The sequence below is a fragment of the Panulirus ornatus genome, chromosome 10 (genome assembly GCF_036320965.1).
Source record: "Panulirus ornatus isolate Po-2019 chromosome 10, ASM3632096v1, whole genome shotgun sequence".
Classification (NCBI taxonomy): Eukaryota; Metazoa; Arthropoda; class Malacostraca; order Decapoda; family Palinuridae; genus Panulirus; species Panulirus ornatus.
In genome coordinates, this window is record NC_092233.1 from 16854955 (window position 1) to 16875850 (window position 20896).

General features: G+C 41.0%; 1 protein-coding gene across 2 annotated transcripts in view; it reads left to right on the forward strand.

Annotated features, from left to right (window-relative positions):
- LOC139750808 (uncharacterized) overlaps nt 1-20896 on the forward strand; it is a 79703-nt gene that overhangs the window by 649 nt on the left and 58158 nt on the right. For both annotated transcript variants that reach the window (XM_071665563.1, XM_071665564.1), the window contains exon 2: nt 11374-11730. In XM_071665563.1, the coding sequence (XP_071521664.1) occupies nt 11660-11730 (71 nt within the window). In that variant the 5' untranslated portion in view covers nt 11374-11659. The remainder of the gene's footprint in view (nt 1-11373; nt 11731-20896) is intronic.

The window sequence follows — 20896 nt, forward strand, 5'->3', positions numbered from 1 at the left end:
CAAATTAAAACTGCTGAGTATGATTTGGACGGTGATTTACTTGATAAGCTGTGCATTAAAACTGTATCTTTGTATATTGAGTAATTTTGCTTAGCAGTTTGATAAAGTATTTGGGAAATAGAATAAAAGTTGTAGGGCATAATTTGCAGCATTTTAGTTGTAAGGAGTATTATTGTCAGGGGAAATGTTGGGTTATCAGCAGAAACACCGTTGAAAGGCAGAAGCTTTTAAAAGAATTCAATTAAGTCCTTAGAAGCCAAGATTTATCATAATTTTCATATGTTGAAATACTCTAGTCATAACCTTGATCGAGTATTGTGCTAATTGCCAATTTCAAGAAACAGATAAGAAATGACTGTCTGTGCAGTCCTGCTGCCCGGCCTTTGTCTTGCACTTCGTAGCATTGATGTTTGTGTTTTTCACCTGTAACTCCTACTTATTGAAGGTGAAGTCGCAGCAAAGTGGGCAGGATTTTGAAGAACAGTAGTGGGAAATTTGCCATTATATCAACTGTATATGGGGTAAGAATTCACAACCTAGAATGTGAATGGAAGGGATGCACTTGACAGTAGCCACTCTGGGTGGTACTACTGTCCTGATTGAGGGGCATTAAAGTGGTGGCTGGAACAATCTTACATCATCCACGTTAGGGTATCTGAACTTACTATCAGGCTAGTGCAACCATCTTCTAACAAGCACCATACCCCTACTTAAATCTCGCATATTTTCTTCTCGTAGATACTCTTGCTCCACGACTTTTAAGTATAATCATGATAGAGTTAACAAATCTATGGCATCTAGTCCCTGACATCATGGGATGCTTAGAATTCTCAGGTATCCACTTGACTCTACTGCCAGTAAGAGGGAGAGCTTAGACATTAATAATACTGGCCCCTTCCATGACCTTTCCTTCTCTCTTAGACCTTCCTCTTGTTTTATTCACTATTCAACATCCACGGTAGGGAATGGTTGAACTCCTTCCATAACGTTGGCGAAGGGATTGAAGCTCACTCATTCTTCTTTCTCAGTGATTCTGAACAAATTATCTCCCACAGTACCCATGTTCCTAACTACTTTGACCACTTTCCTAATATTCTGGGTCAGTTTTTGACCTCTAGTCCATCCTGCTGTAACTATACAATCTAGCCCCAATTGGTTCATCTCATCACACTATCATAAATGTACTATTTTAATGGCTCTTTCCTTTCCAGTAGACCCTTCTTAGCTGAATAGAATAACTTATGTAAATTCTTTTCTGACTGTCCTTAGGTTGATTACTGTCTCTTATGTGGTGATGCTTCTGTCTCTGCCAGACGCATAGCAGTCGTTATTCTTGCAGGAATGGAAACATTTATCCCCTCTTCCTCCAAGACAACCTCATCTTCCAATCCATGGTTCATCCATTCCTGTTCTAAGGCCATTCATGCAAGGGATCAGGCATTTCAGGCTTGGAAAAACTCTCCTTACTTTGACTCCCATTCAGCTTTTATCACTGTCTTTAATCACTTCTGTCACTCTACCCTTCCTTCTCTTATCCATTCTGACAGTACTACAGCTGTCTTTCTTGTAGACAAAGCAACTCTCTTTGGCTCCTGTTTCTCCTCTAACTCCATCTTGGATGACTAACATTACTCTCTCTCTCTCTCTCTCTCTCTCTCTCTCTCTCTCTCTCTCTCTCTCTCTCTCTCTCTCTCTCTCTCTCCCTGCTCCTCTTACTACTCAGATGCCTCAACCATTAATCTCTTTTCAGACTGTCCAAAAAGTGCTTCTCTCTTTGGATAAAAGCAAGACTTATGGTCCAGATGGCATTCATCCCCATGTATTGAAAGCATGTGCCTCTTAGTTTGCACCTGTGCTTCTTCATCTGTTCTGTTTCTGATTAAAAACCAAAGCTTTTCCTTCTTGGAAGCACGCATTGATACATCCCATCCCATTAAAGGGTGACCATTCTGACCCCTCTGATTATCATTTCATTGCTTTCACATCTACCATTTCCAAAGTCTTTGAATCTCTCCTCAACTTCCATATGCGTAGACACCCTGAATTTCAGATTCATCTCTCTGGTCACCGGTATGACTTCTGTAAGCGAGATCCACTGGTGATATTCTTTCCTATCTTACTAATGTCTGGTCATCATACCTGAAAGATTTTGGAGAGCCTTATTTAGCTGCCCTTGACATATTCAAAGCTTTTGACAGGTGTGACATTGGGTCTCGTCTCTAAGCTCCTTTCTTTTGGATTCACTCCCTCAGTTTGCTCCCATGATTGGCATGGACCAGATCATTGATGCACCTCACCTGTCACCCACATAATGGAGCCATCAAGAACCACTATGCCACTCTACATAACTCCTGTATGACACATAAGACCTGGACGAGAACACCAATATTGTCGACAGAGAACAAAACCCTCGCCATCTCTTGTTCCTAGAGGCAATTTGCATCATCACAAAACAACCTATAATAAACACACAAGTCGAAGCTTTTCAAATCCTACCTCCTCAAAACACCACAGGAACCTAACCAACAAAGCAGCAAATGAGCAATTAGCTTAGCCGATCAGCTCCACCCACCTGTCTCCTCCCATTACGCCAGAATCATATACAAGTGGCCACCTCCAACAGATCCATCAGATCCAACCTAAAGATGGAAAAAGCTATTTCCAAAATGTTACTGCACTGTGGGGAACTTTTGAAGAAACTTCAAGACGACCACTGAAAACTTGTACGGCAAATAGAAACTGTACATAAGAAAATAATATGCCATAGCTTACAACCTCGTATGCCTCCAAAAAATATACTGCCTGGCTACACCAATATATATGTTATTATACTTTGTCACTCATATTACAGAGGTATAAGTTTGTTGAGTATTCCTGGGAATTATATGGGAGGTTATTGACTTAGAGGGTTAAGGCATGTACAGAGCATCAGACTGGAGAAGAGCAGTGAGGTTTCAGAAGTTGTAGAGGATGTGTGGGTCAGGTGTTTGCTTTGAAGAATATATGTGAGAAATACTTAGAAAAGCAAATGGATTTGTATGGACCATTTATGGATTTAGAGAAGGCATATGATAGAGTTGATAGAGATGCTTCTGTGGAAGGTATTAAGAATATATGGTGTGGGAGGCAAGTTGCTAGAAGCAGTGAAAAGTTTTTATCGAGGATGTAAGGCATGTGTATGAGTAGGAAGAGAGGAAAGTGGTTGGTTCTCAGTGAATATCGGTTTGCGGCAGGTGTGCGTGATGTCTCCATGGTTGTTTAATTTGTTCATGGATGGGGTTGTTAGGGAGGTGAATGCAAGACTTTTGGAAAAAAGGGCAAGTAATGCAGTCTGTTATGGATGAGAGAGCTTGGGAAGTGAGTCAGTTGCTGTTCGCTGATGATACAGCGCTGGTGGCTGATTTGGGTGAGAAACTGCAGAAGCTCGTGACTGAGTTTCGTAAAGTGTGTGAAAGAAGAAAGCTGAGAGTAAATATGAATAAGAGCAAGGCTATTAGGTAGAGTAGGGTTGAGGGACAAGTCAATTGGGAAGTACATTTGAGTGGAGAAAAACTGGAGGAAGTGAAGTGTTTTAGATATCTGGGAGTTGATTTAGCAGCGGATGGAACCATGGAAGCAGAAGTGAGTCACAGGGTGGGGAAGGGGGGCAAAAGTTCTGGGAGTGTTGAAAAATGTGTGTAAGGCGAGAACATTATCTCGTAAAGCAAAAATGGTCATATTTGAAGGAATAGTGGTTCCAACAATGTTATGTGGTTGTGAGCGTGGGCTATAGATAGAGTTGTGCGGAGGAGGGTGGATGTGCTGGAAATGAAATGTTTGAGGACAATATGTGGTGTGAGGTGGTTTGATCGAGTAAGTAATGAAAGAGTAAGAGAGATGTGTGGTAATGAAAAGAGTGTGGTTGAGAGAGCAACAGAGGGTGTTTTGAAATGGTTTGGTCACATGAGGAGAATGCATGATGAAAGATTGACAAAGAGGATATATGTGTCAGAGATGGAGGGAACGAGGAGAAGTGGGAGACCAAATTGGAGGTGGAAAGATGGAGTGAAAAAGATTTTGAGCAATTGGGGCTGAACATGCAGGAGGGTGAAAGGCATGCAAGGAATAGAGTAAATTGGAACGATGTAGTATACCGGGGTCAATGTACAGTCAGTGGATTGAACCAAGGCATGTCAAGTGTCTGGGGTAAACCATGGAAAGTTTTGTGGGGGCTGGATGTGGAAAGGGAGCTGTGGTTTTGGTGCATTATACATGACAGCTAGAGACTGAGTTTGAACGAATGTGGCCTTTATTGTTGTTTCCTAGTGCTACCTCACGTGCATGTGGGGGGAGGGGGTTTTTATTTCATGTGTGGCAGAGTGGTGACGGGAATAAATAAAGGCAGCAAGTAAGAATTATGTACATGTATATGGTATACGGTATACATGGGGTGTTCAGTGTTGTAAATGGAAATGGTGAAGAGCTTGTAGATTTATGTGCTGAAAAAGGACTGATGATTGGGAATACCTGGTTTAAAAAGCGAGATATACATAAGTATACTTATGTAAGCAGGAGAGATGGCCAGAGAGCATTATTGGATTACGTGTTAATTGACAGGCGCGCGAAAGAGAGACTTTTGGATGTTAATGTGCTGAGAGGTGCAACTGGAGGGATGTCTGATCATTATCTTGTGGAGGCTAAGGTGAAGATTTGTATTGGTTTTCAGAAAAAAAGAGTGAATGTTGGGGTGAAGAGGGTGGTGAGAGTAAGTGAGCTTGGGAAGGAGATTTGTGTGAGGAAGTACCAGGAGAGACTGAATACAGAATGGAAAAAGGTGAGAACAATGGAAGTAAGGGGAGTGGGGGAGGAATGGGATGTATTTAGGGAATCAGTGATGGATTGCGCAAAAGATGCTTGTGGCATGAGAAGAGTGGGAGTTGGGTTGATTAGAAAGGGTAGTGAGTGGTGGGATGAAGAAGTAAGAGTATTAGTGAAAGAGAAGAGAGAGGCATATGGACGAGTTTTGCAGGGAAAAAATGAAATTGGGTGGGAGATGTATAAAAGAAAGAGACAGGAGGTCAAGAGAAAGGTGCAAGAGGTGAAAAAAAGGGCAAATGAGAGTTGGGGTGAGAGAGTATCATTAAATTTTAGGGAGAATAAAAAGATGTTCTGGAAGGAGGTAAATAAAGTGCGTAAGACAAGGGAGCAAATGGGAACTTCAGTGAAGGGCGCAAATGGGGAGGTGATAAGAAGTAGTGGTGATGTGAGAAGGAGATGGAGTGAGTATTTTGAAGGTTTGTTGAATGTGTTTGATGATAGAGTGGCAGATATAGGGTGTTTTGGTCGAGGTGGTGTGCGGGGTGAGAGGGTTAGGGAAAATGATTTGGTAAACAGAGAAGAGGTAGTAAAAGCTTTGCGGAAGATGAAAGCCGGCAAGGCAGCAGGTTTGGATAGTATTGCAGTGGAATTTATTAAAAAAGGGGGTGACTGTATTATTGACTGGTTGGTAAGGTTATTTAATGTATGTATGACTCATGGTGAGGTGCCTGAGGATTGGCGGAATGCGTGCATAGTGCCATTGTACAAAGGCAAAGGGGATAAGAGCGAGTGCTCAAATTACAGAGGTATAAGTTTGTTGAGTATTCCTGGTAAATTATATGGGAGGATATTGATTGAGAGGGTGAAGGCATGTACAGAGCATCAGATTGGGGAAGAGCAGTGTGGTTTCAGAAGTGGTAGAGGATGTGTGGATCAGGTGTTTGCTTTGAAGAATGTATGTGAGAAATACTCAGAAAAGCAAATGGATTTGTATGTAGCATTTATGGATCTGAAGAAGGCATATGATAGAGTTGATAGAGATGCTCTGTGGAAGGTATTAAGAATATATGGTGTGGGAGGCAAGTTGTTAGAAACAGTGAAAAGTTTTTATCGAGGATGTAAGGCATGTGTACGTGTTGGAAGAGAGGAAAGTGAATGGTTCTCAGTGAATGTAGGTTTGCGGCAGGGGTGTGTGATGTCTCAATGGTTGTTTAATTTGTTTATGGATGGGGTTGTTAGGGAGGTGAATGCAAGAGTTTTGGAAAGAGGGGCAAGTATGAAGTCTGTTGGGGATGAGAGAGCTTGGGAAGTGAGTCAGTTGTTGTTCGCTGATGATACAGCGCTGGTGGCTGATTCATGTGAGAAACTGCAGAAGCTGGTGACTGAGTTTGGTAAAGTGTGTGAAAGAAGAAAGTTAAGAGTAAATGTGAATAAGAGCAAGGTTATTAGGTACAGTAGGGTTGAGGGTCAAGTCAATTGGGAGGTGAGTTTGAATGGAGAAAAACTGGAGGAAGTAAAGTGTTTGAGATATCTGGGAGTGGATCTGGCAGCGGATGGAACCATGGAAGCAGAAGTGGATCATAGGGTGGGGGAGGGGGCGAAAATTCTGGGAGCCTTGAAGAATGTGTGGAAGTCGAGAACATTATCTCGGAAAGCAAAAATGGATATGTTTGAAGGAATAGTGGTTCCAGCAATGTTGTATGGTTGCGAGGCGTGGGCTATGGATAGAGTTGTGCGCAGGAGGATGGATGTGCTGGAAATGAGATGTTTGAGGACAATGTTTGGTGTGAGGTGGTTTGATCGAGTAAGTAACGTAAGGGTAAGAGAGATGTGTGGAAATAAAAAGAGCGTGGTTGAGAGAGCAGAAGAGGGTGTTTTGAAATGGTTCGGGCACATGGAGAGAATGAGTGAGGAAAGATTGACCAAGAGAATATATGTGTCGGAGGTGGAGGTAACGAGGAGAAGAGGGAGACCAAATTGGAGGTGGAAAGATGGAGTGAAAAAGATTTTGTGTGATCGGGGCCTGAACATGCAGGAGGGTGAAAGGCATGCAAGGAATAGAGTAAATTGGAACGATGTAGTATACCGGGGTCAATGTACAGTCAGTGGATTGAACCAAGGCATGTCAAGTGTCTGGGGTAAACCATGGAAAGTTTTGTGGGGGCTGGATGTGGAAAGGGAGCTGTGGTTTTGGTGCATTATACATGACAGCTAGAGACTGAGTTTGAACGAATGTGGCCTTTATTGTTGTTTCCTAGTGCTACCTCACGTGCATGTGGGGGGAGGGGGTTTTTATTTCATGTGTGGCAGAGTGGTGACGGGAATAAATAAAGGCAGCAAGTAAGAATTATGTACATGTATATGGTATACGGTATACATGGGGTGTTCAGTGTTGTAAATGGAAATGGTGAAGAGCTTGTAGATTTATGTGCTGAAAAAGGACTGATGATTGGGAATACCTGGTTTAAAAAGCGAGATATACATAAGTATACTTATGTAAGCAGGAGAGATGGCCAGAGAGCATTATTGGATTACGTGTTAATTGACAGGCGCGCGAAAGAGAGACTTTTGGATGTTAATGTGCTGAGAGGTGCAACTGGAGGGATGTCTGATCATTATCTTGTGGAGGCTAAGGTGAAGATTTGTATTGGTTTTCAGAAAAAAAGAGTGAATGTTGGGGTGAAGAGGGTGGTGAGAGTAAGTGAGCTTGGGAAGGAGATTTGTGTGAGGAAGTACCAGGAGAGACTGAATACAGAATGGAAAAAGGTGAGAACAATGGAAGTAAGGGGAGTGGGGGAGGAATGGGATGTATTTAGGGAATCAGTGATGGATTGCGCAAAAGATGCTTGTGGCATGAGAAGAGTGGGAGTTGGGTTGATTAGAAAGGGTAGTGAGTGGTGGGATGAAGAAGTAAGAGTATTAGTGAAAGAGAAGAGAGAGGCATATGGACGAGTTTTGCAGGGAAAAAATGAAATTGGGTGGGAGATGTATAAAAGAAAGAGACAGGAGGTCAAGAGAAAGGTGCAAGAGGTGAAAAAAAGGGCAAATGAGAGTTGGGGTGAGAGAGTATCATTAAATTTTAGGGAGAATAAAAAGATGTTCTGGAAGGAGGTAAATAAAGTGCGTAAGACAAGGGAGCAAATGGGAACTTCAGTGAAGGGCGCAAATGGGGAGGTGATAAGAAGTAGTGGTGATGTGAGAAGGAGATGGAGTGAGTATTTTGAAGGTTTGTTGAATGTGTTTGATGATAGAGTGGCAGATATAGGGTGTTTTGGTCGAGGTGGTGTGCGGGGTGAGAGGGTTAGGGAAAATGATTTGGTAAACAGAGAAGAGGTAGTAAAAGCTTTGCGGAAGATGAAAGCCGGCAAGGCAGCAGGTTTGGATAGTATTGCAGTGGAATTTATTAAAAAAGGGGGTGACTGTATTGTTGACTGGTTGGTAAGGTTATTTAATGTATGTATGACTCATGGTGAGGTGCCTGAGGATTGGCGGAATGCGTGCATAGTGCCATTGTACAAAGGCAAAGGGGATAAGAGCGAGTGCTCAAATTACAGAGGTATAAGTTTGTTGAGTATTCCTGGTAAATTATATGGGAGGATATTGATTGAGAGGGTGAAGGCATGTACAGAGCATCAGATTGGGGAAGAGCAGTGTGGTTTCAGAAGTGGTAGAGGATGTGTGGATCATGTGTTTGCTTTGAAGAATGTATGTGAGAAATACTCAGAAAAGCAAATGGATTTGTATGTAGCATTTATGGATCTGAAGAAGGCATATGATAGAGTTGATAGAGATGCTCTGTGGAAGGTATTAAGAATATATGGTGTGGGAGGCAAGTTGTTAGAAACAGTGAAAAGTTTTTATCGAGGATGTAAGGCATGTGTACGTGTTGGAAGAGAGGAAAGTGAATGGTTCTCAGTGAATGTAGGTTTGCGGCAGGGGTGTGTGATGTCTCAATGGTTGTTTAATTTGTTTATGGATGGGGTTGTTAGGGAGGTGAATGCAAGAGTTTTGGAAAGAGGGGCAAGTATGAAGTCTGTTGGGGATGAGAGAGCTTGGGAAGTGAGTCAGTTGTTGTTCGCTGATGATACAGCGCTGGTGGCTGATTCATGTGAGAAACTGCAGAAGCTGGTGACTGAGTTTGGTAAAGTGTGTGAAAGAAGAAAGTTAAGAGTAAATGTGAATAAGAGCAAGGTTATTAGGTACAGTAGGGTTGAGGGTCAAGTCAATTGGGAGGTGAGTTTGAATGGAGAAAAACTGGAGGAAGTAAAGTGTTTGAGATATCTGGGAGTGGATCTGGCAGCGGATGGAACCATGGAAGCAGAAGTGGATCATAGGGTGGGGGAGGGGGCGAAAATTCTGGGAGCCTTGAAGAATGTGTGGAAGTCGAGAACATTATCTCGGAAAGCAAAAATGGATATGTTTGAAGGAATAGTGGTTCCAGCAATGTTGTATGGTTGCGAGGCGTGGGCTATGGATAGAGTTGTGCGCAGGAGGATGGATGTGCTGGAAATGAGATGTTTGAGGACAATGTTTGGTGTGAGGTGGTTTGATCGAGTAAGTAACGTAAGGGTAAGAGAGATGTGTGGAAATAAAAAGAGCGTGGTTGAGAGAGCAGAAGAGGGTGTTTTGAAATGGTTCGGGCACATGGAGAGAATGAGTGAGGAAAGATTGACCAAGAGAATATATGTGTCGGAGGTGGAGGGAACGAGGAGAAGAGGGAGACCAAATTGGAGGTGGAAAGATGGAGTGAAAAAGATTTTGTGTGATCGGGGCCTGAACATGCAGGAGGGTGAAAGGAGGGCAAGGAATAGAGTGAATTGGAGCGATGTGGTATACCGGAGTTGACGTGCTGTCAGTGGATTGAATCAAGGCATGTGAAGCGTCTGGGGTAAACCATGGAAAGCTGTGTAGGTATGTATATTTGCGTGTGTGGACGTATGTATATACATGTGTATGGGGGTGGGTTGGGCCATTTCTTTCGTCTGTTTCCTTGCGCTAACTCGCAAACGCGGGAGACAGCGACAAAGCAAAAAAAAAAATATATATATATATGTATATTTCTGTGTATGGATTTATATGTATACATTGAGATTTATAGATATGTATATGTACATGTGCGGATGTGTATGTATATACATGTGCATGTGGGTGGGTTGGGCCATTCTTTCATTTGTTTCCTTGGGCTACCACGCTAACGCGGGAGACAGCAACAAAGTATAATTAATATGTAAATATACTTTTTTGGTCTCCCGCATTAGCAAGGTAGCACAAGGAAATGGACGAAAGAATGGCCCAACCCACCCACATACACATGTATATACATACACGCCCACACACGCACAAATACATAGCTATACATTTCAACGTATACATACATATACATACAAAGACATATACATATATACACATGTACATATTCATACTTGCTGCCTTCATCCATTCCTGTTGCCACCCTGCCACACATGAAATGGCACCCACCTCCCCCTGCGCGCGCACGAGATAGTGCTAGGTAAAGACAATAAAGGCCACATTCATTCACACTCAGTTTCTAGCTGTCATGTATAATACACCAAAACCACAGCTTCCTTTTCACATCCAGGCCCCACAGAACTTTCCATGGTTTACCTCAGATGCTTCACATGCCCTGGTTCAATCCATTGACAGTACATCGACCCTGGTATACCACATCGTTCCAATTCACTCTATTCCTTGCACGCCTTTCACCCTCCTGCATGTTCAGGCCCCGATCACACAAAATCTTTTTCACTCCATCTTTCCACCTCCAATTTGGTCTCCCACTTCTCCTTGTTCCCTCCACCTTTGACACATATATCCTCTTTGTCAATCTTTCCTCACTCATTCTCTCCATGTGACCAAACCATTTCAAAACACCCTCTTCTGCTCCCTCAACCACACTCTTTTTATTACCACACATCTCTCTTACCCTTTCGTTACTCACTTGAGCAATGTAATGTAATTACTCGATCACTATAATGTAATTATACTGTACATTACGCAAATAAGTAGTTAGTTCAATACTTACATACTGTGCATAGATCATGTACATTAAATTGTACTTACATTTATATTATGGTTCATTGTACATTTAAATAATTCTATTTCTGCATAAGTATAGTAATTATTCTTTAATCTTTACTGTGGGATGAATTATTTTCCAAAACTGTCCCTGAATGCTAGTGTTGTGATTTCCATTATGTGTAAATTTCCTTTACATAGAAATGACTGTCAGATATTTTTGTTTGTCCTTTACATCTATCAAACTGACTCATTAAGATTACCTCATTTTATCAGCCTAAGTAATGCTCATAAAATTACATGCTCTCTTAACTTGTTGTTTGAGCTTGAAAAGAATTATAGTAATTAGTGTTTTTGTCAATTCATATTATAAGGCATTTGGTAACTATTGACTTATCAACACAGACTGATTGTGGTGATATATTGGTTCTTCAGTTTGTAGGCATAAAGTACACTTATTTCACATTTTGAGCTTCATAATTAGTACAGAAATTACTTGAGTATGCTTCAGCTTTAAGATAATGTTTCTTTTCCTTGCAGATTGATCACCATGATGGTTCGACGACTTACAGCACTGTCCTTGCTGGCATCAATAAACAAGATTGCACCTGCTTGAATATATTGGCTTTGTTTTAGATTTTTTCTTAGATGTTGTTATAGATTAAGTTTTATGACTTTGGCAGCACTTGACCATAACTGGTAGAAATTGTGATTTCCTTAGGCTGTGACTTTAAACAAAAATTGTAATAATTTTTCGTTCATTATTGAACTCGTTTCATTATATATTTTATCTCTTGTATAACTGTCAAATTAAACACTAGTCGTCATGGGAGATTCCAGCATTGAATCAAGTGGAGCATTTGGCATCCCAAAGTGGATGATGAGAAAAGGAATGAGGTATGTATGATTTTGGTTTTGTTACAGTATGACTATATTTCCTAAAATGGCATTGCTCTTTTCTTTCCACATAGTTTACTACTATGAATGACTTGTCAGTGACATAATCCTTTGAGCATCTGAACGAATGCTTTACCTGGAGTAAGCTATGAATGACTTGTCAGTGACATAATCCTTTGAGCATCTAAACGAATGCTTTACCTGGAGTAAGCTATGAATGACTTGTCAGTGACATAATCCTTTGAGAATCTAAACGAATGCTTTACCTGGGATGGGGTGCAATACACTATTTTGTCTCCCTAGAATTAGATGTAGGAACATTAGGTAGAAGTAGGTAGGAACATTAGTTTGGCTGCTCTGGATACATGGCATCAGTTACTCTCTGCCATTGGTCTGTTAAGGGTGAGGCATTAAAGGCTAAGAAGCAGCACTGGAGTTCATCAGTTATGGAGATTTATTTGCCATGGCCACTCATCTGAGGGAATTCTCAGAGGGAATAGGCATTAGAGAAATAGATACATAAGATGAGGTGTATCTATGAGAATTGGCCTCATTTAGATATCAGAAATCATATGTGGCTGGCAGATACTGGGTCCCAGAGACTTTACAATATTAGAATGATCTACCCTTGCCCACCATACTATGGTTTAGAGGTGATGTGGGGTGAAGTACTTTGGCACTGTCATCATTTCCTTGTTTGCTGCGGGAAAGCAAACTTTGGATGCTGTGATTTTGCTTTTGGTGTCTCCATTTTTGTGTCTGGCCTTCTGATTACATTTTTATATTGTTCATATGTTTACTGAGATATGAACTATGAATGATTTGTTTGTTGTTGTATTTTGATAACTAGGATGACAACATTAATATCACTTATTGACAAATTTTGACTTGTTTTATGTTTTGGAGATGAAATGTGTTTCCCTTGGTGGATTTTGGGGTGCTGGTTGGCTTTGGTTCCCAAGTAGAAAATTCATTATCTTACGTTTTATGTGTAATACACGCTGTATCAGTGATGCAAGGTATAATCACTGGCTTACCTAGATTAAATGTGATGCCTCTTTGCCAGTTCCTTGTGTGCAAGTGCTGGAGCATATCTTTTTACTGTCCAGCAATAGTCTGATAATATTGCTGAACTCCATTAGCCATGATGCTGTTTCTCTATGGCTGAGATGTCTTAATGGAATGTTTACTGTGCTCATTGTATCTTACTCTTTGACAGCTCCAGATCTCTTACGACTCGCTTGATAAATTTTTTCGTGATTCTGTGTGGTTCAGCAGATGTCACGTTAAGTGCAAATTCAAGATCTCTTGATATTGATGGCTCTTATGTTTCACTAATCTTGTCATCCTACTTGACCTATTCCAGGATAAACATGCATGGGGAATGGGAAATCCTTCACCATGAGGTACTGGGGACACAGCAGATGGTATATATGGGTAGCTAAATATCCACTTTTTCTTCTTGGAAATAGCTTGTAGGACTGGAGGTACCATGCAGAAGTAACAATCACTGACATGATCTGATTTGTTGGCACCCTCCACACCATGGGTAAGGCAAAAGGTATCAATCACTTTTTTGCAATTCACCCAGCTGCTGTAGCATATGTCTGGTCCCTAACCTCACAGCCAGAGTAGAGATTGTAGGCTTTCCTGATGATCAGGTTATGGCATGCTTCTATGATGCAAAAGTCTTTTCCCCATAAACTTAACAAAAGTTATGTGCTCGCTCTTATGGGGCATCCTTGTATGTTTGGCAAAGAAAACAATTAACAGTCAGCCATACGTGGTCTTTGGCATAGCCAGAGCAGTACATTTAGCAGAATGACAGATAACCAGCACGCAGCCTTGCAATGAGCAGGAAGTAAGGTATTGATTTGTTTTTATAAAAAGAAACTGGCATGCACTCTGATTACAGTATTTAAGCTAGTTCCAACTGTTTACAGACTTATATATATGAAACAACAACTGCTTGACAAGCAAGGCTCGAATAGAAATGTAGTGGTATGAGAAAAGACTTTAGGAAATGGATATGATAAGTGCAATCAGAGAATCCATGAAGGAAATGGTAAGCAACAAGTAGGGTGATATATTACCTGGGTGCTGATTGCATAATCCACTACCCATGCTAAGGGTTGCCAGATCATGCTTCAAAGCCGCAGAATGTCAAAACCATGGCATATCATACATATTGGGATCCACTTTGTATCTTCAAAACTAGAGCCAATTGACAATTTTAAGCATCACATTCATGCTTAGCACTCCAAAATTAATAGAGATCAATGTATCAGGTGCCACAATATGGCAATGATTTAGACTTGTTATGGCCAGCCTATCACAATTTTGGTGTGTGTTTTGTGTGTATTATTTTGATATAACTATAGCTAGATCTTTTGACTGTGAGTAAAAAAATGCTGTCAGACAATCAAAGTTCAAAATGACTTCTTTGAAAGCGTCTAGTTTTATATGTTGAGAAGATTATTGATTGTAAATTTGAATCTGAGTAATACAGCGGACATTTACTGATATTTGCCAGTTCTGATGAAGATGGAAACTTATTAAGAATTGTTGTAGGTAGGCCAGAAAACTTGACAGTTTACAGTAATAATTTTGGGCCACATTTAGTTTTATTAGCTAGGTAGCTTCAGCTCTCTTAACAAGAGTGGCATTAGGAAAGCAGTAAGATTTGCTAATTATGGCAGATTCTGAAGAAGGATGTTTGTCCCAGAAAGTTAATTTTTTTTTCCCTGTTATTTTTCTTAAGAAAACTTGATCACCAATTCCCGTGCAAGCAAGGTAGCACCAGGAACAAAGAAAGAAAGGCCACATTTGCTCACATCCATTCTTTAGATGTCATGTCCAGTGCACCAAAACATAGCCCCTTATTCATCACCAGGCCCCACAGACCTTTCTATGGTTTCCCTTAGCTTAGCCTTAGTTCAGTCCAGTGACAGCATGTTGACTCCTCTATATGACATTATTCCACTTCTTTGTCATTTGCACACCTTTCACTCTCCTACATGTTCATGCCCCAGTCACTCAAAATCTTATTCACTCCATCCTTCCATCTCCAATTTGGTCTCCCCTATCCCCTTGTCCTTTCCACTAATGACAACCACTATGTCAATCACTTGTTCCTCACATGTCCAAATCATTTTAGTGCAACCTCTGCAGTTCTCTCAAATGCACTCTTTTTTCAGTATCACACGTTTCTCATCCCTTCATTACTTCAAAATGCCCACAGGTGTTATATACTTAGACTTTCAAAAAGCACCACAGAAAATGACGAAGGAAATTGAACTTGCTTGCCGATAGTGGACTGGTTCACAGATAGGAAAGAATGTTTGAACAGATGGGAAAGAAATGTAATGATATATGAGGGAGTGTGCAGCTGGATTATCTTGACAGTGTGGGTAAACCCATGCTTTTCCTTATTCATGTGAAAGAGAAGAGCAACAAAACTGAGCCCATCATTCAGAAATAGCCCTTAATAAGAAAGACTTTTGAGACTCGAAAATTATTCTTTGAAAAAGTCCAAACCATGAAGAGATTTAATATTGGTCTTAGAATGCTAAATTATTTCAGCAACATAGTATGATTTTTTTTACATTACATAGAGACTCAGTGACCAGAAACTATGATATGAAACCAGAAGGAAGGAGATGGAATAGTAACAAAATCAAAAGCTTTCTTTTCAGCCAAGGAGTTGTAGAGTATTTGAATAGATTACCCCTAAATTTGGTTATTGCAGACAATGATAGACAATGCTTTATTGATATTTATAAATAGGCCTTACTTTCCACTTAATATATGAGCTTCCCTCTTGCAAAAAGGCCACTGCAGTATGCATTAGGAACTTATCTCAGTCATGCTTTCCTGTAAAATTTCCATGGCAGTGTACTCACTATACTACTTGGTGTTTTTTCTTAGCTTTTTTCCTGATGGCTGTTGAGTGAGAGGGAATTTTGGGTGAGGAGTTGCCTTCTTCTTTAATGTCCTGTTTCTGCCACAAATAAGAATATGACCTCAGATAACTTCATCTTAGACTGTCAGATCTCCTTTTTTCTCTCCATTCCATGAACCCATTTACATCAGGTTCAGAGGTAACCCTTGCAAGACCTCTTATGATTCTTTATTTTTTTGAAACCTTAAGAGGGCATTGATTATCATCAGTACAAAGAATGTGGTGGTTGCTGCTGTACTGCTCAACTTCTGACAGAAATCATCTTGTGACCTTGCATCATTGAAAGGCAAGGTGGAGACAGACAGTGAGCTATAGGACCTCATACCACAAGTGTAGCTCTATTATGATTGGGAACTAAGTCTGAGGGTGTCCTTGTGAAGTCTCCTGGGATTTACTTGACTTTGGAAAGGATTTGATTAGTACATGGAATTCTGGATGTTGCTGAAATATTGTTTGTAGCACAACCCTGTGCCAGTAGGGGAGGCAAAGACAGGCCCAAAGGTAAACAGACGTATAGGTCCCATGTCTCAATTAATGTACCAGTGTACCTGTGATACACAAGGGGAAACTAAATTAGAAGGTGTCTACCTAGACATATCCCAAGCAATACCTCATAGCATTGGTTTTTTTCTATGGAAACTCAAAGGATTTTGGTTGGGATGTATCACCCCAGACATATCCCTTGGAACACCTCATGGTGTTGTGTTCTTATGGAAACAAAGGTTTTTTTTTTTAGGGATATATCACCTTAGACATATCCCTAGCAATACCTCATGGTGTTGATTTCTAATGAAAACTGAAAGGGCTTTACTAGGGATATATCTGCTCAGCCATATCCTTTGCAATACCTTATGGCTTTGTTTTCTTTTGGAAACTCGAAGGGTTTTGCTAGGGATGTATCACCCCTGACATATCCTGAGCAATGCTTCATGGCTGTGTATAGAAACTCAGAGTTTTGCTAGGGATGTGTCTGCCCAGCCATGTCCCTAGCAACACCTCATGGCTTTGTTTTCTGATGGAAACTCAAAGGGTTTTGCTAGGGATGTATGTGCCCAGACATATCCTTAGCAATACCTCATGGCTTTGTTTTCTTATAGAAACTCAAAGGGTTTTGCTAGGATGTATCTCCCAGACATATCCTTCACAATACCTTGTGGCTTTGTTTTCTTATAGAAACTCAAAGGGTTTAGCCAGGGATGTATCTCCTAGACATATCTTTCACAATAGCTCAAGGCTTTGTTTTCTTATATAAACTCAAAGGGTTTTGCTAGGGATGTATCTCTCAGACATATCCTTCACAATACCTCATGGCTTTGTTTTCTTATAGAAATTTGATTTTGCTTTCTGTACTCAGAGCTCTCTCTCTAGATTGATGTGGGTGGTTGGAGAGAGAGGTGTGATTATTGTTGCATATGCACCTTGTCATGAGAAGAAAGATCATGAGTGGCAAGTGTTTGTAGAGCAGCTGAGTGAGTGTGTCAGTAGCTTTGATACATGAGACCGGGTATTAGTGAAGGGTGATTTAAATGTGAAGGTGAGTAATGTGGCAGTTGAGGGTATAATTGGTGTACACGGGGTATTCAGTTTTGTGAATGGAATTGGTGAAGAACTAGTGGAGATATACATAAGTATACATATGTGAGTAGGAAAGATGGTCAAAGGGCAATATTAGATTATGTGTTAATTGATAGGCGTGTAAAAGAGAGACTTTTGGGTGTTAATGTGCTGAGAGGGGCAGCTGGAGGGATGTCAGACCACTATCTTGTGGAGGTGAAAGTGAAGATTTGTAGAGGTTTTCAAAAACAAAGAGAGAATGTTGGGGTGAAGAGAGTGGTTTGAGTAAGTGAGCTTGGAAAGGAGACTTGTGTGAGGAAGTACCAGGAGATATTGAGTGTAGAATAGCGAAAGGTTAGAGCAATTGATGTGAGGGGAGTAAGTGAGAAATGGGATGAAGTTAGGGAAGCAGTGATGGCATGTGCAAAAGATGCATGTGGGATGAGAAAGGTGGGAGGTGGACAGATTAGAAAGGGTAGTGAGTAGTGGGATGAAAAAGTAAAGTTGTTAGTGAAAGAGAAAAGAGAGGCATTTGGATGATACTTACAAGGAAGGAGTGCCATTGACTGGGAGATGTATAAAAGAAAACAGGAGGAGGTCAAGAGGAAGGTGCTGGGGTTGAAAAAGAGGGCAAATGAGAGTTGGGGTGAGAGAGTATCTTTAGATTTTAGGGAGAATAAAAAGAAGTTTTGGAAGGAGGTAGATAAAGTACATAAGGCAAGAGAACAAATGGGAACATTGGTGAAGGTGGCAAGGGGGGAAGTGATAACGGGAAATAATGAACTGAGAAGAAGATGGAGTGAGTATTTTTAAGGTTTGTTGAATGTGTTTGATGATAGAGTGGCAGATGTAGGGTGTTTTGGTCGGGATGGTGTGTGAAGAGAGAGGGTCAAGGAGAATGGTTTGGTTAAGAGAGAAGAGGTAGTGAAGCTTTGTGGAAGATGAAATCTGATTGTATTGCAATAGAATTTATTTAGGAAGGGGGTGACTGTGTTATTGATTGGTTGGTAAGCATATTCAGTGAATGTATGGTTCAGGATGAAGTGCCTGAGGATTGGCAGATTGCATGCACACTGTACGAAGGAAAAGGAGATAATGATGAGTGTTCAAACTACAGAGGCATAGGTTTGTTAAGTATTTCTGGGAAATTGTATGGGAGGGTACTGACTGAAAGGGTGAAAGTTTGTACAAAGTGTCAGATTGGGGAGGAGCAGTGTGCTTTTAGAAGTGGTAGAGGATGTGTGGATCAGGTGTTTGCTTTGAAGAAAGTGTGTGAGAAATACTTTGAAAAACAGATGGATTTGTATGTAGCATTTATGGATCTGGAGAAGACATATGACAGGGTTGATAGAGATGCTTTGTGGAAGGTCTTAAGAGTTTATGGTGTGGGAGTAAATGTGCTAGGAGCAGTGAAAAGTTTTTATCAAAGATGTAAGGCATGTGTGCGAGTAGGAAAAGAGGAGAGTCATTGGTTCCAGGTGAAGGTCAGAAGGTCAGTTTGCGGCAGCAGCGTGTGATGTCCCCATGGTTGTTTAATTTGATTTTGGATAGGGTTACTAGGGAGGTAAGTGCTAGAGTTTTGGAGAAAGGGGCAAGTATGCAGTCTGTTGTGTATAAGAGGTCCTGGGAAGTGAGTCAGTTGTTGTTCACCAATGAAATGGCTCTTGTGGTCAATTCAAGTGAGAAACTGCAGAGACTGGCAGTTTGGAAAAGTGTGTGAAAGGAGAAAGTTGAGAGTAAATGTGAATAAGAGCAAGGTTATTAGGTTCAGTAGGGTTGAGGGACAAGTAAATTGGTATGTAAGTTTAAATGGAGAAAAATTGGATGAAGTGAAATGTTTTAGATATCTGGGAGTGGACGTAGTAGCAAATGGAACCATGGAAGCGGAAGTGAGTCACAGGGTGGGGGAGGGAGTGAAGGTTCTGGGGGCATTGAAGAATGCGTGGAAGGCAAAAACTTTATCTTGGAGAGCAAAAATGGGTATGTTTGAAGGAATAGTGGTTCCAACAATGTTATATGGTTGTGAGGCATGGGCTATAGATAGGGTTGTGCAGAGGAGGGTGGATGTGTTGGAAATGAAATGTTTTAGGACAATATGTGGTATGAGGTGATTTGATCGAGTAAGTGATGAAAGAGTAAGAGAGATGTGTGGTAATAAAAAGAATGTGGTTGAGAGCAGAAGAGGGTGTGTTGAAGTGGTTTGGACATGTGGAGAGAATGAGTGAGGAGAGATTGACAAATAGGATATATGTGTCAGAGGTTGAGGGAACAAAGAGAAGTGGGAGACCAAATTGGAGGTGGAAGGATGAGGTGAAAAAGATTTTGAGCGCTTGGGGCCTGAACATACAAAGGGGTGAGAGGCATGCAAGGAATAGAGTGAATTGGAACGATGTGTTATACCGGGGTTGATGTGCTGTCAGTGGATTGAACCAATGCATGTGAAGTGTCTGGGGTAAAGCATGGAAAGGTCTGTGGGGCCTGGATGTGGAAAGGGAGCTGTGGTTTCGGTGCATTACACATGACAGCTAGAGACTGAGTGTGAATGAATGTGGCTAGAGGGAGGGGGGGAAATGCTATTTCGTGTGTGGCAGGGTGGCAATGGGAATGGAAAAAGGCAGCAATTATGAATATGTACATGTGTATATATGTATATGTCTGTGTATGTATGGTTGTATGTATACGTTAAAATGTATAAGTATGTATATGTGCGTGTGTGGGTGTTTATGTATATGCATGTGTATGTGGGTGGGTTGGGCTATTCTTTCGTCTGTTTCCTTTCGCTACCTCGCTGATGCGGGAGACAGCGATTAAGTATAATATATATATGGTGATGGATGATTTGAATGCAAAGGTGAGTAATGTGGCAGTTGAGGGAATAATTGGTGTACATGGAGTGTTTAGTGTTGTAAATGGAAATGGTAAAGAGCTTGTAGATTTATGTGCTGAAAAAGGACTGGTGATTGGGAATACCTGGTTTAAAAAGAGAGATATACATAAGTATACGTATGTAAGTAGGAGAGATGGCCAGAGAGTGTTATTGGATTATTTATGAATTGATAGGTGCGCGAAAGAGAGACTTTTGGATGTTAATGTGCTGAGAGGTGCAACTGGAGGGATGTCTGATCATTATCTTGTGGAGGCGAAGGTGAAGATTTGTAGAGGTTTTCAGAAAAGAAGAGAGAATGTTGGGGTGAAGAGAGTGGTGAGAGTGAGCTTGGGAAGGAGACTTGTGTGAGGAAGTACCAGGTGGGACTGAGTACAGAATGGAAAAAGGCGAGAACAAAGGATGTAAGGGGAGTGGGGGAGGAATGGGACGTATTTAGTGAAGCAGCGATGGCTTGTGCAAAAGGTGCTTGTGGCATGAGAAGCATGGGAGGTGGGCAGATTAGAAAGGGTAGTGAGTAGTGGGATGAAGAGGTAAGATTATTAGTGAAAGAGAAGAGAGAGGCATTTGAACGATTTTTGCAGGGAAATAATGCAAATGACTGGGAGATGTATGAAAGAAAGAGGCAGGAGCTCAAGAGAAAGGTGCAAGAGGTGAAAAAGAGGGCAAATGAGAGTTGGGGTGAGAGAGTATCATTAAATTTTAGGGAGGATAAAAAGATGTTTTGGAAGGAAGTAAATAAAGTGTGTAAGACAAGGGAACAAATG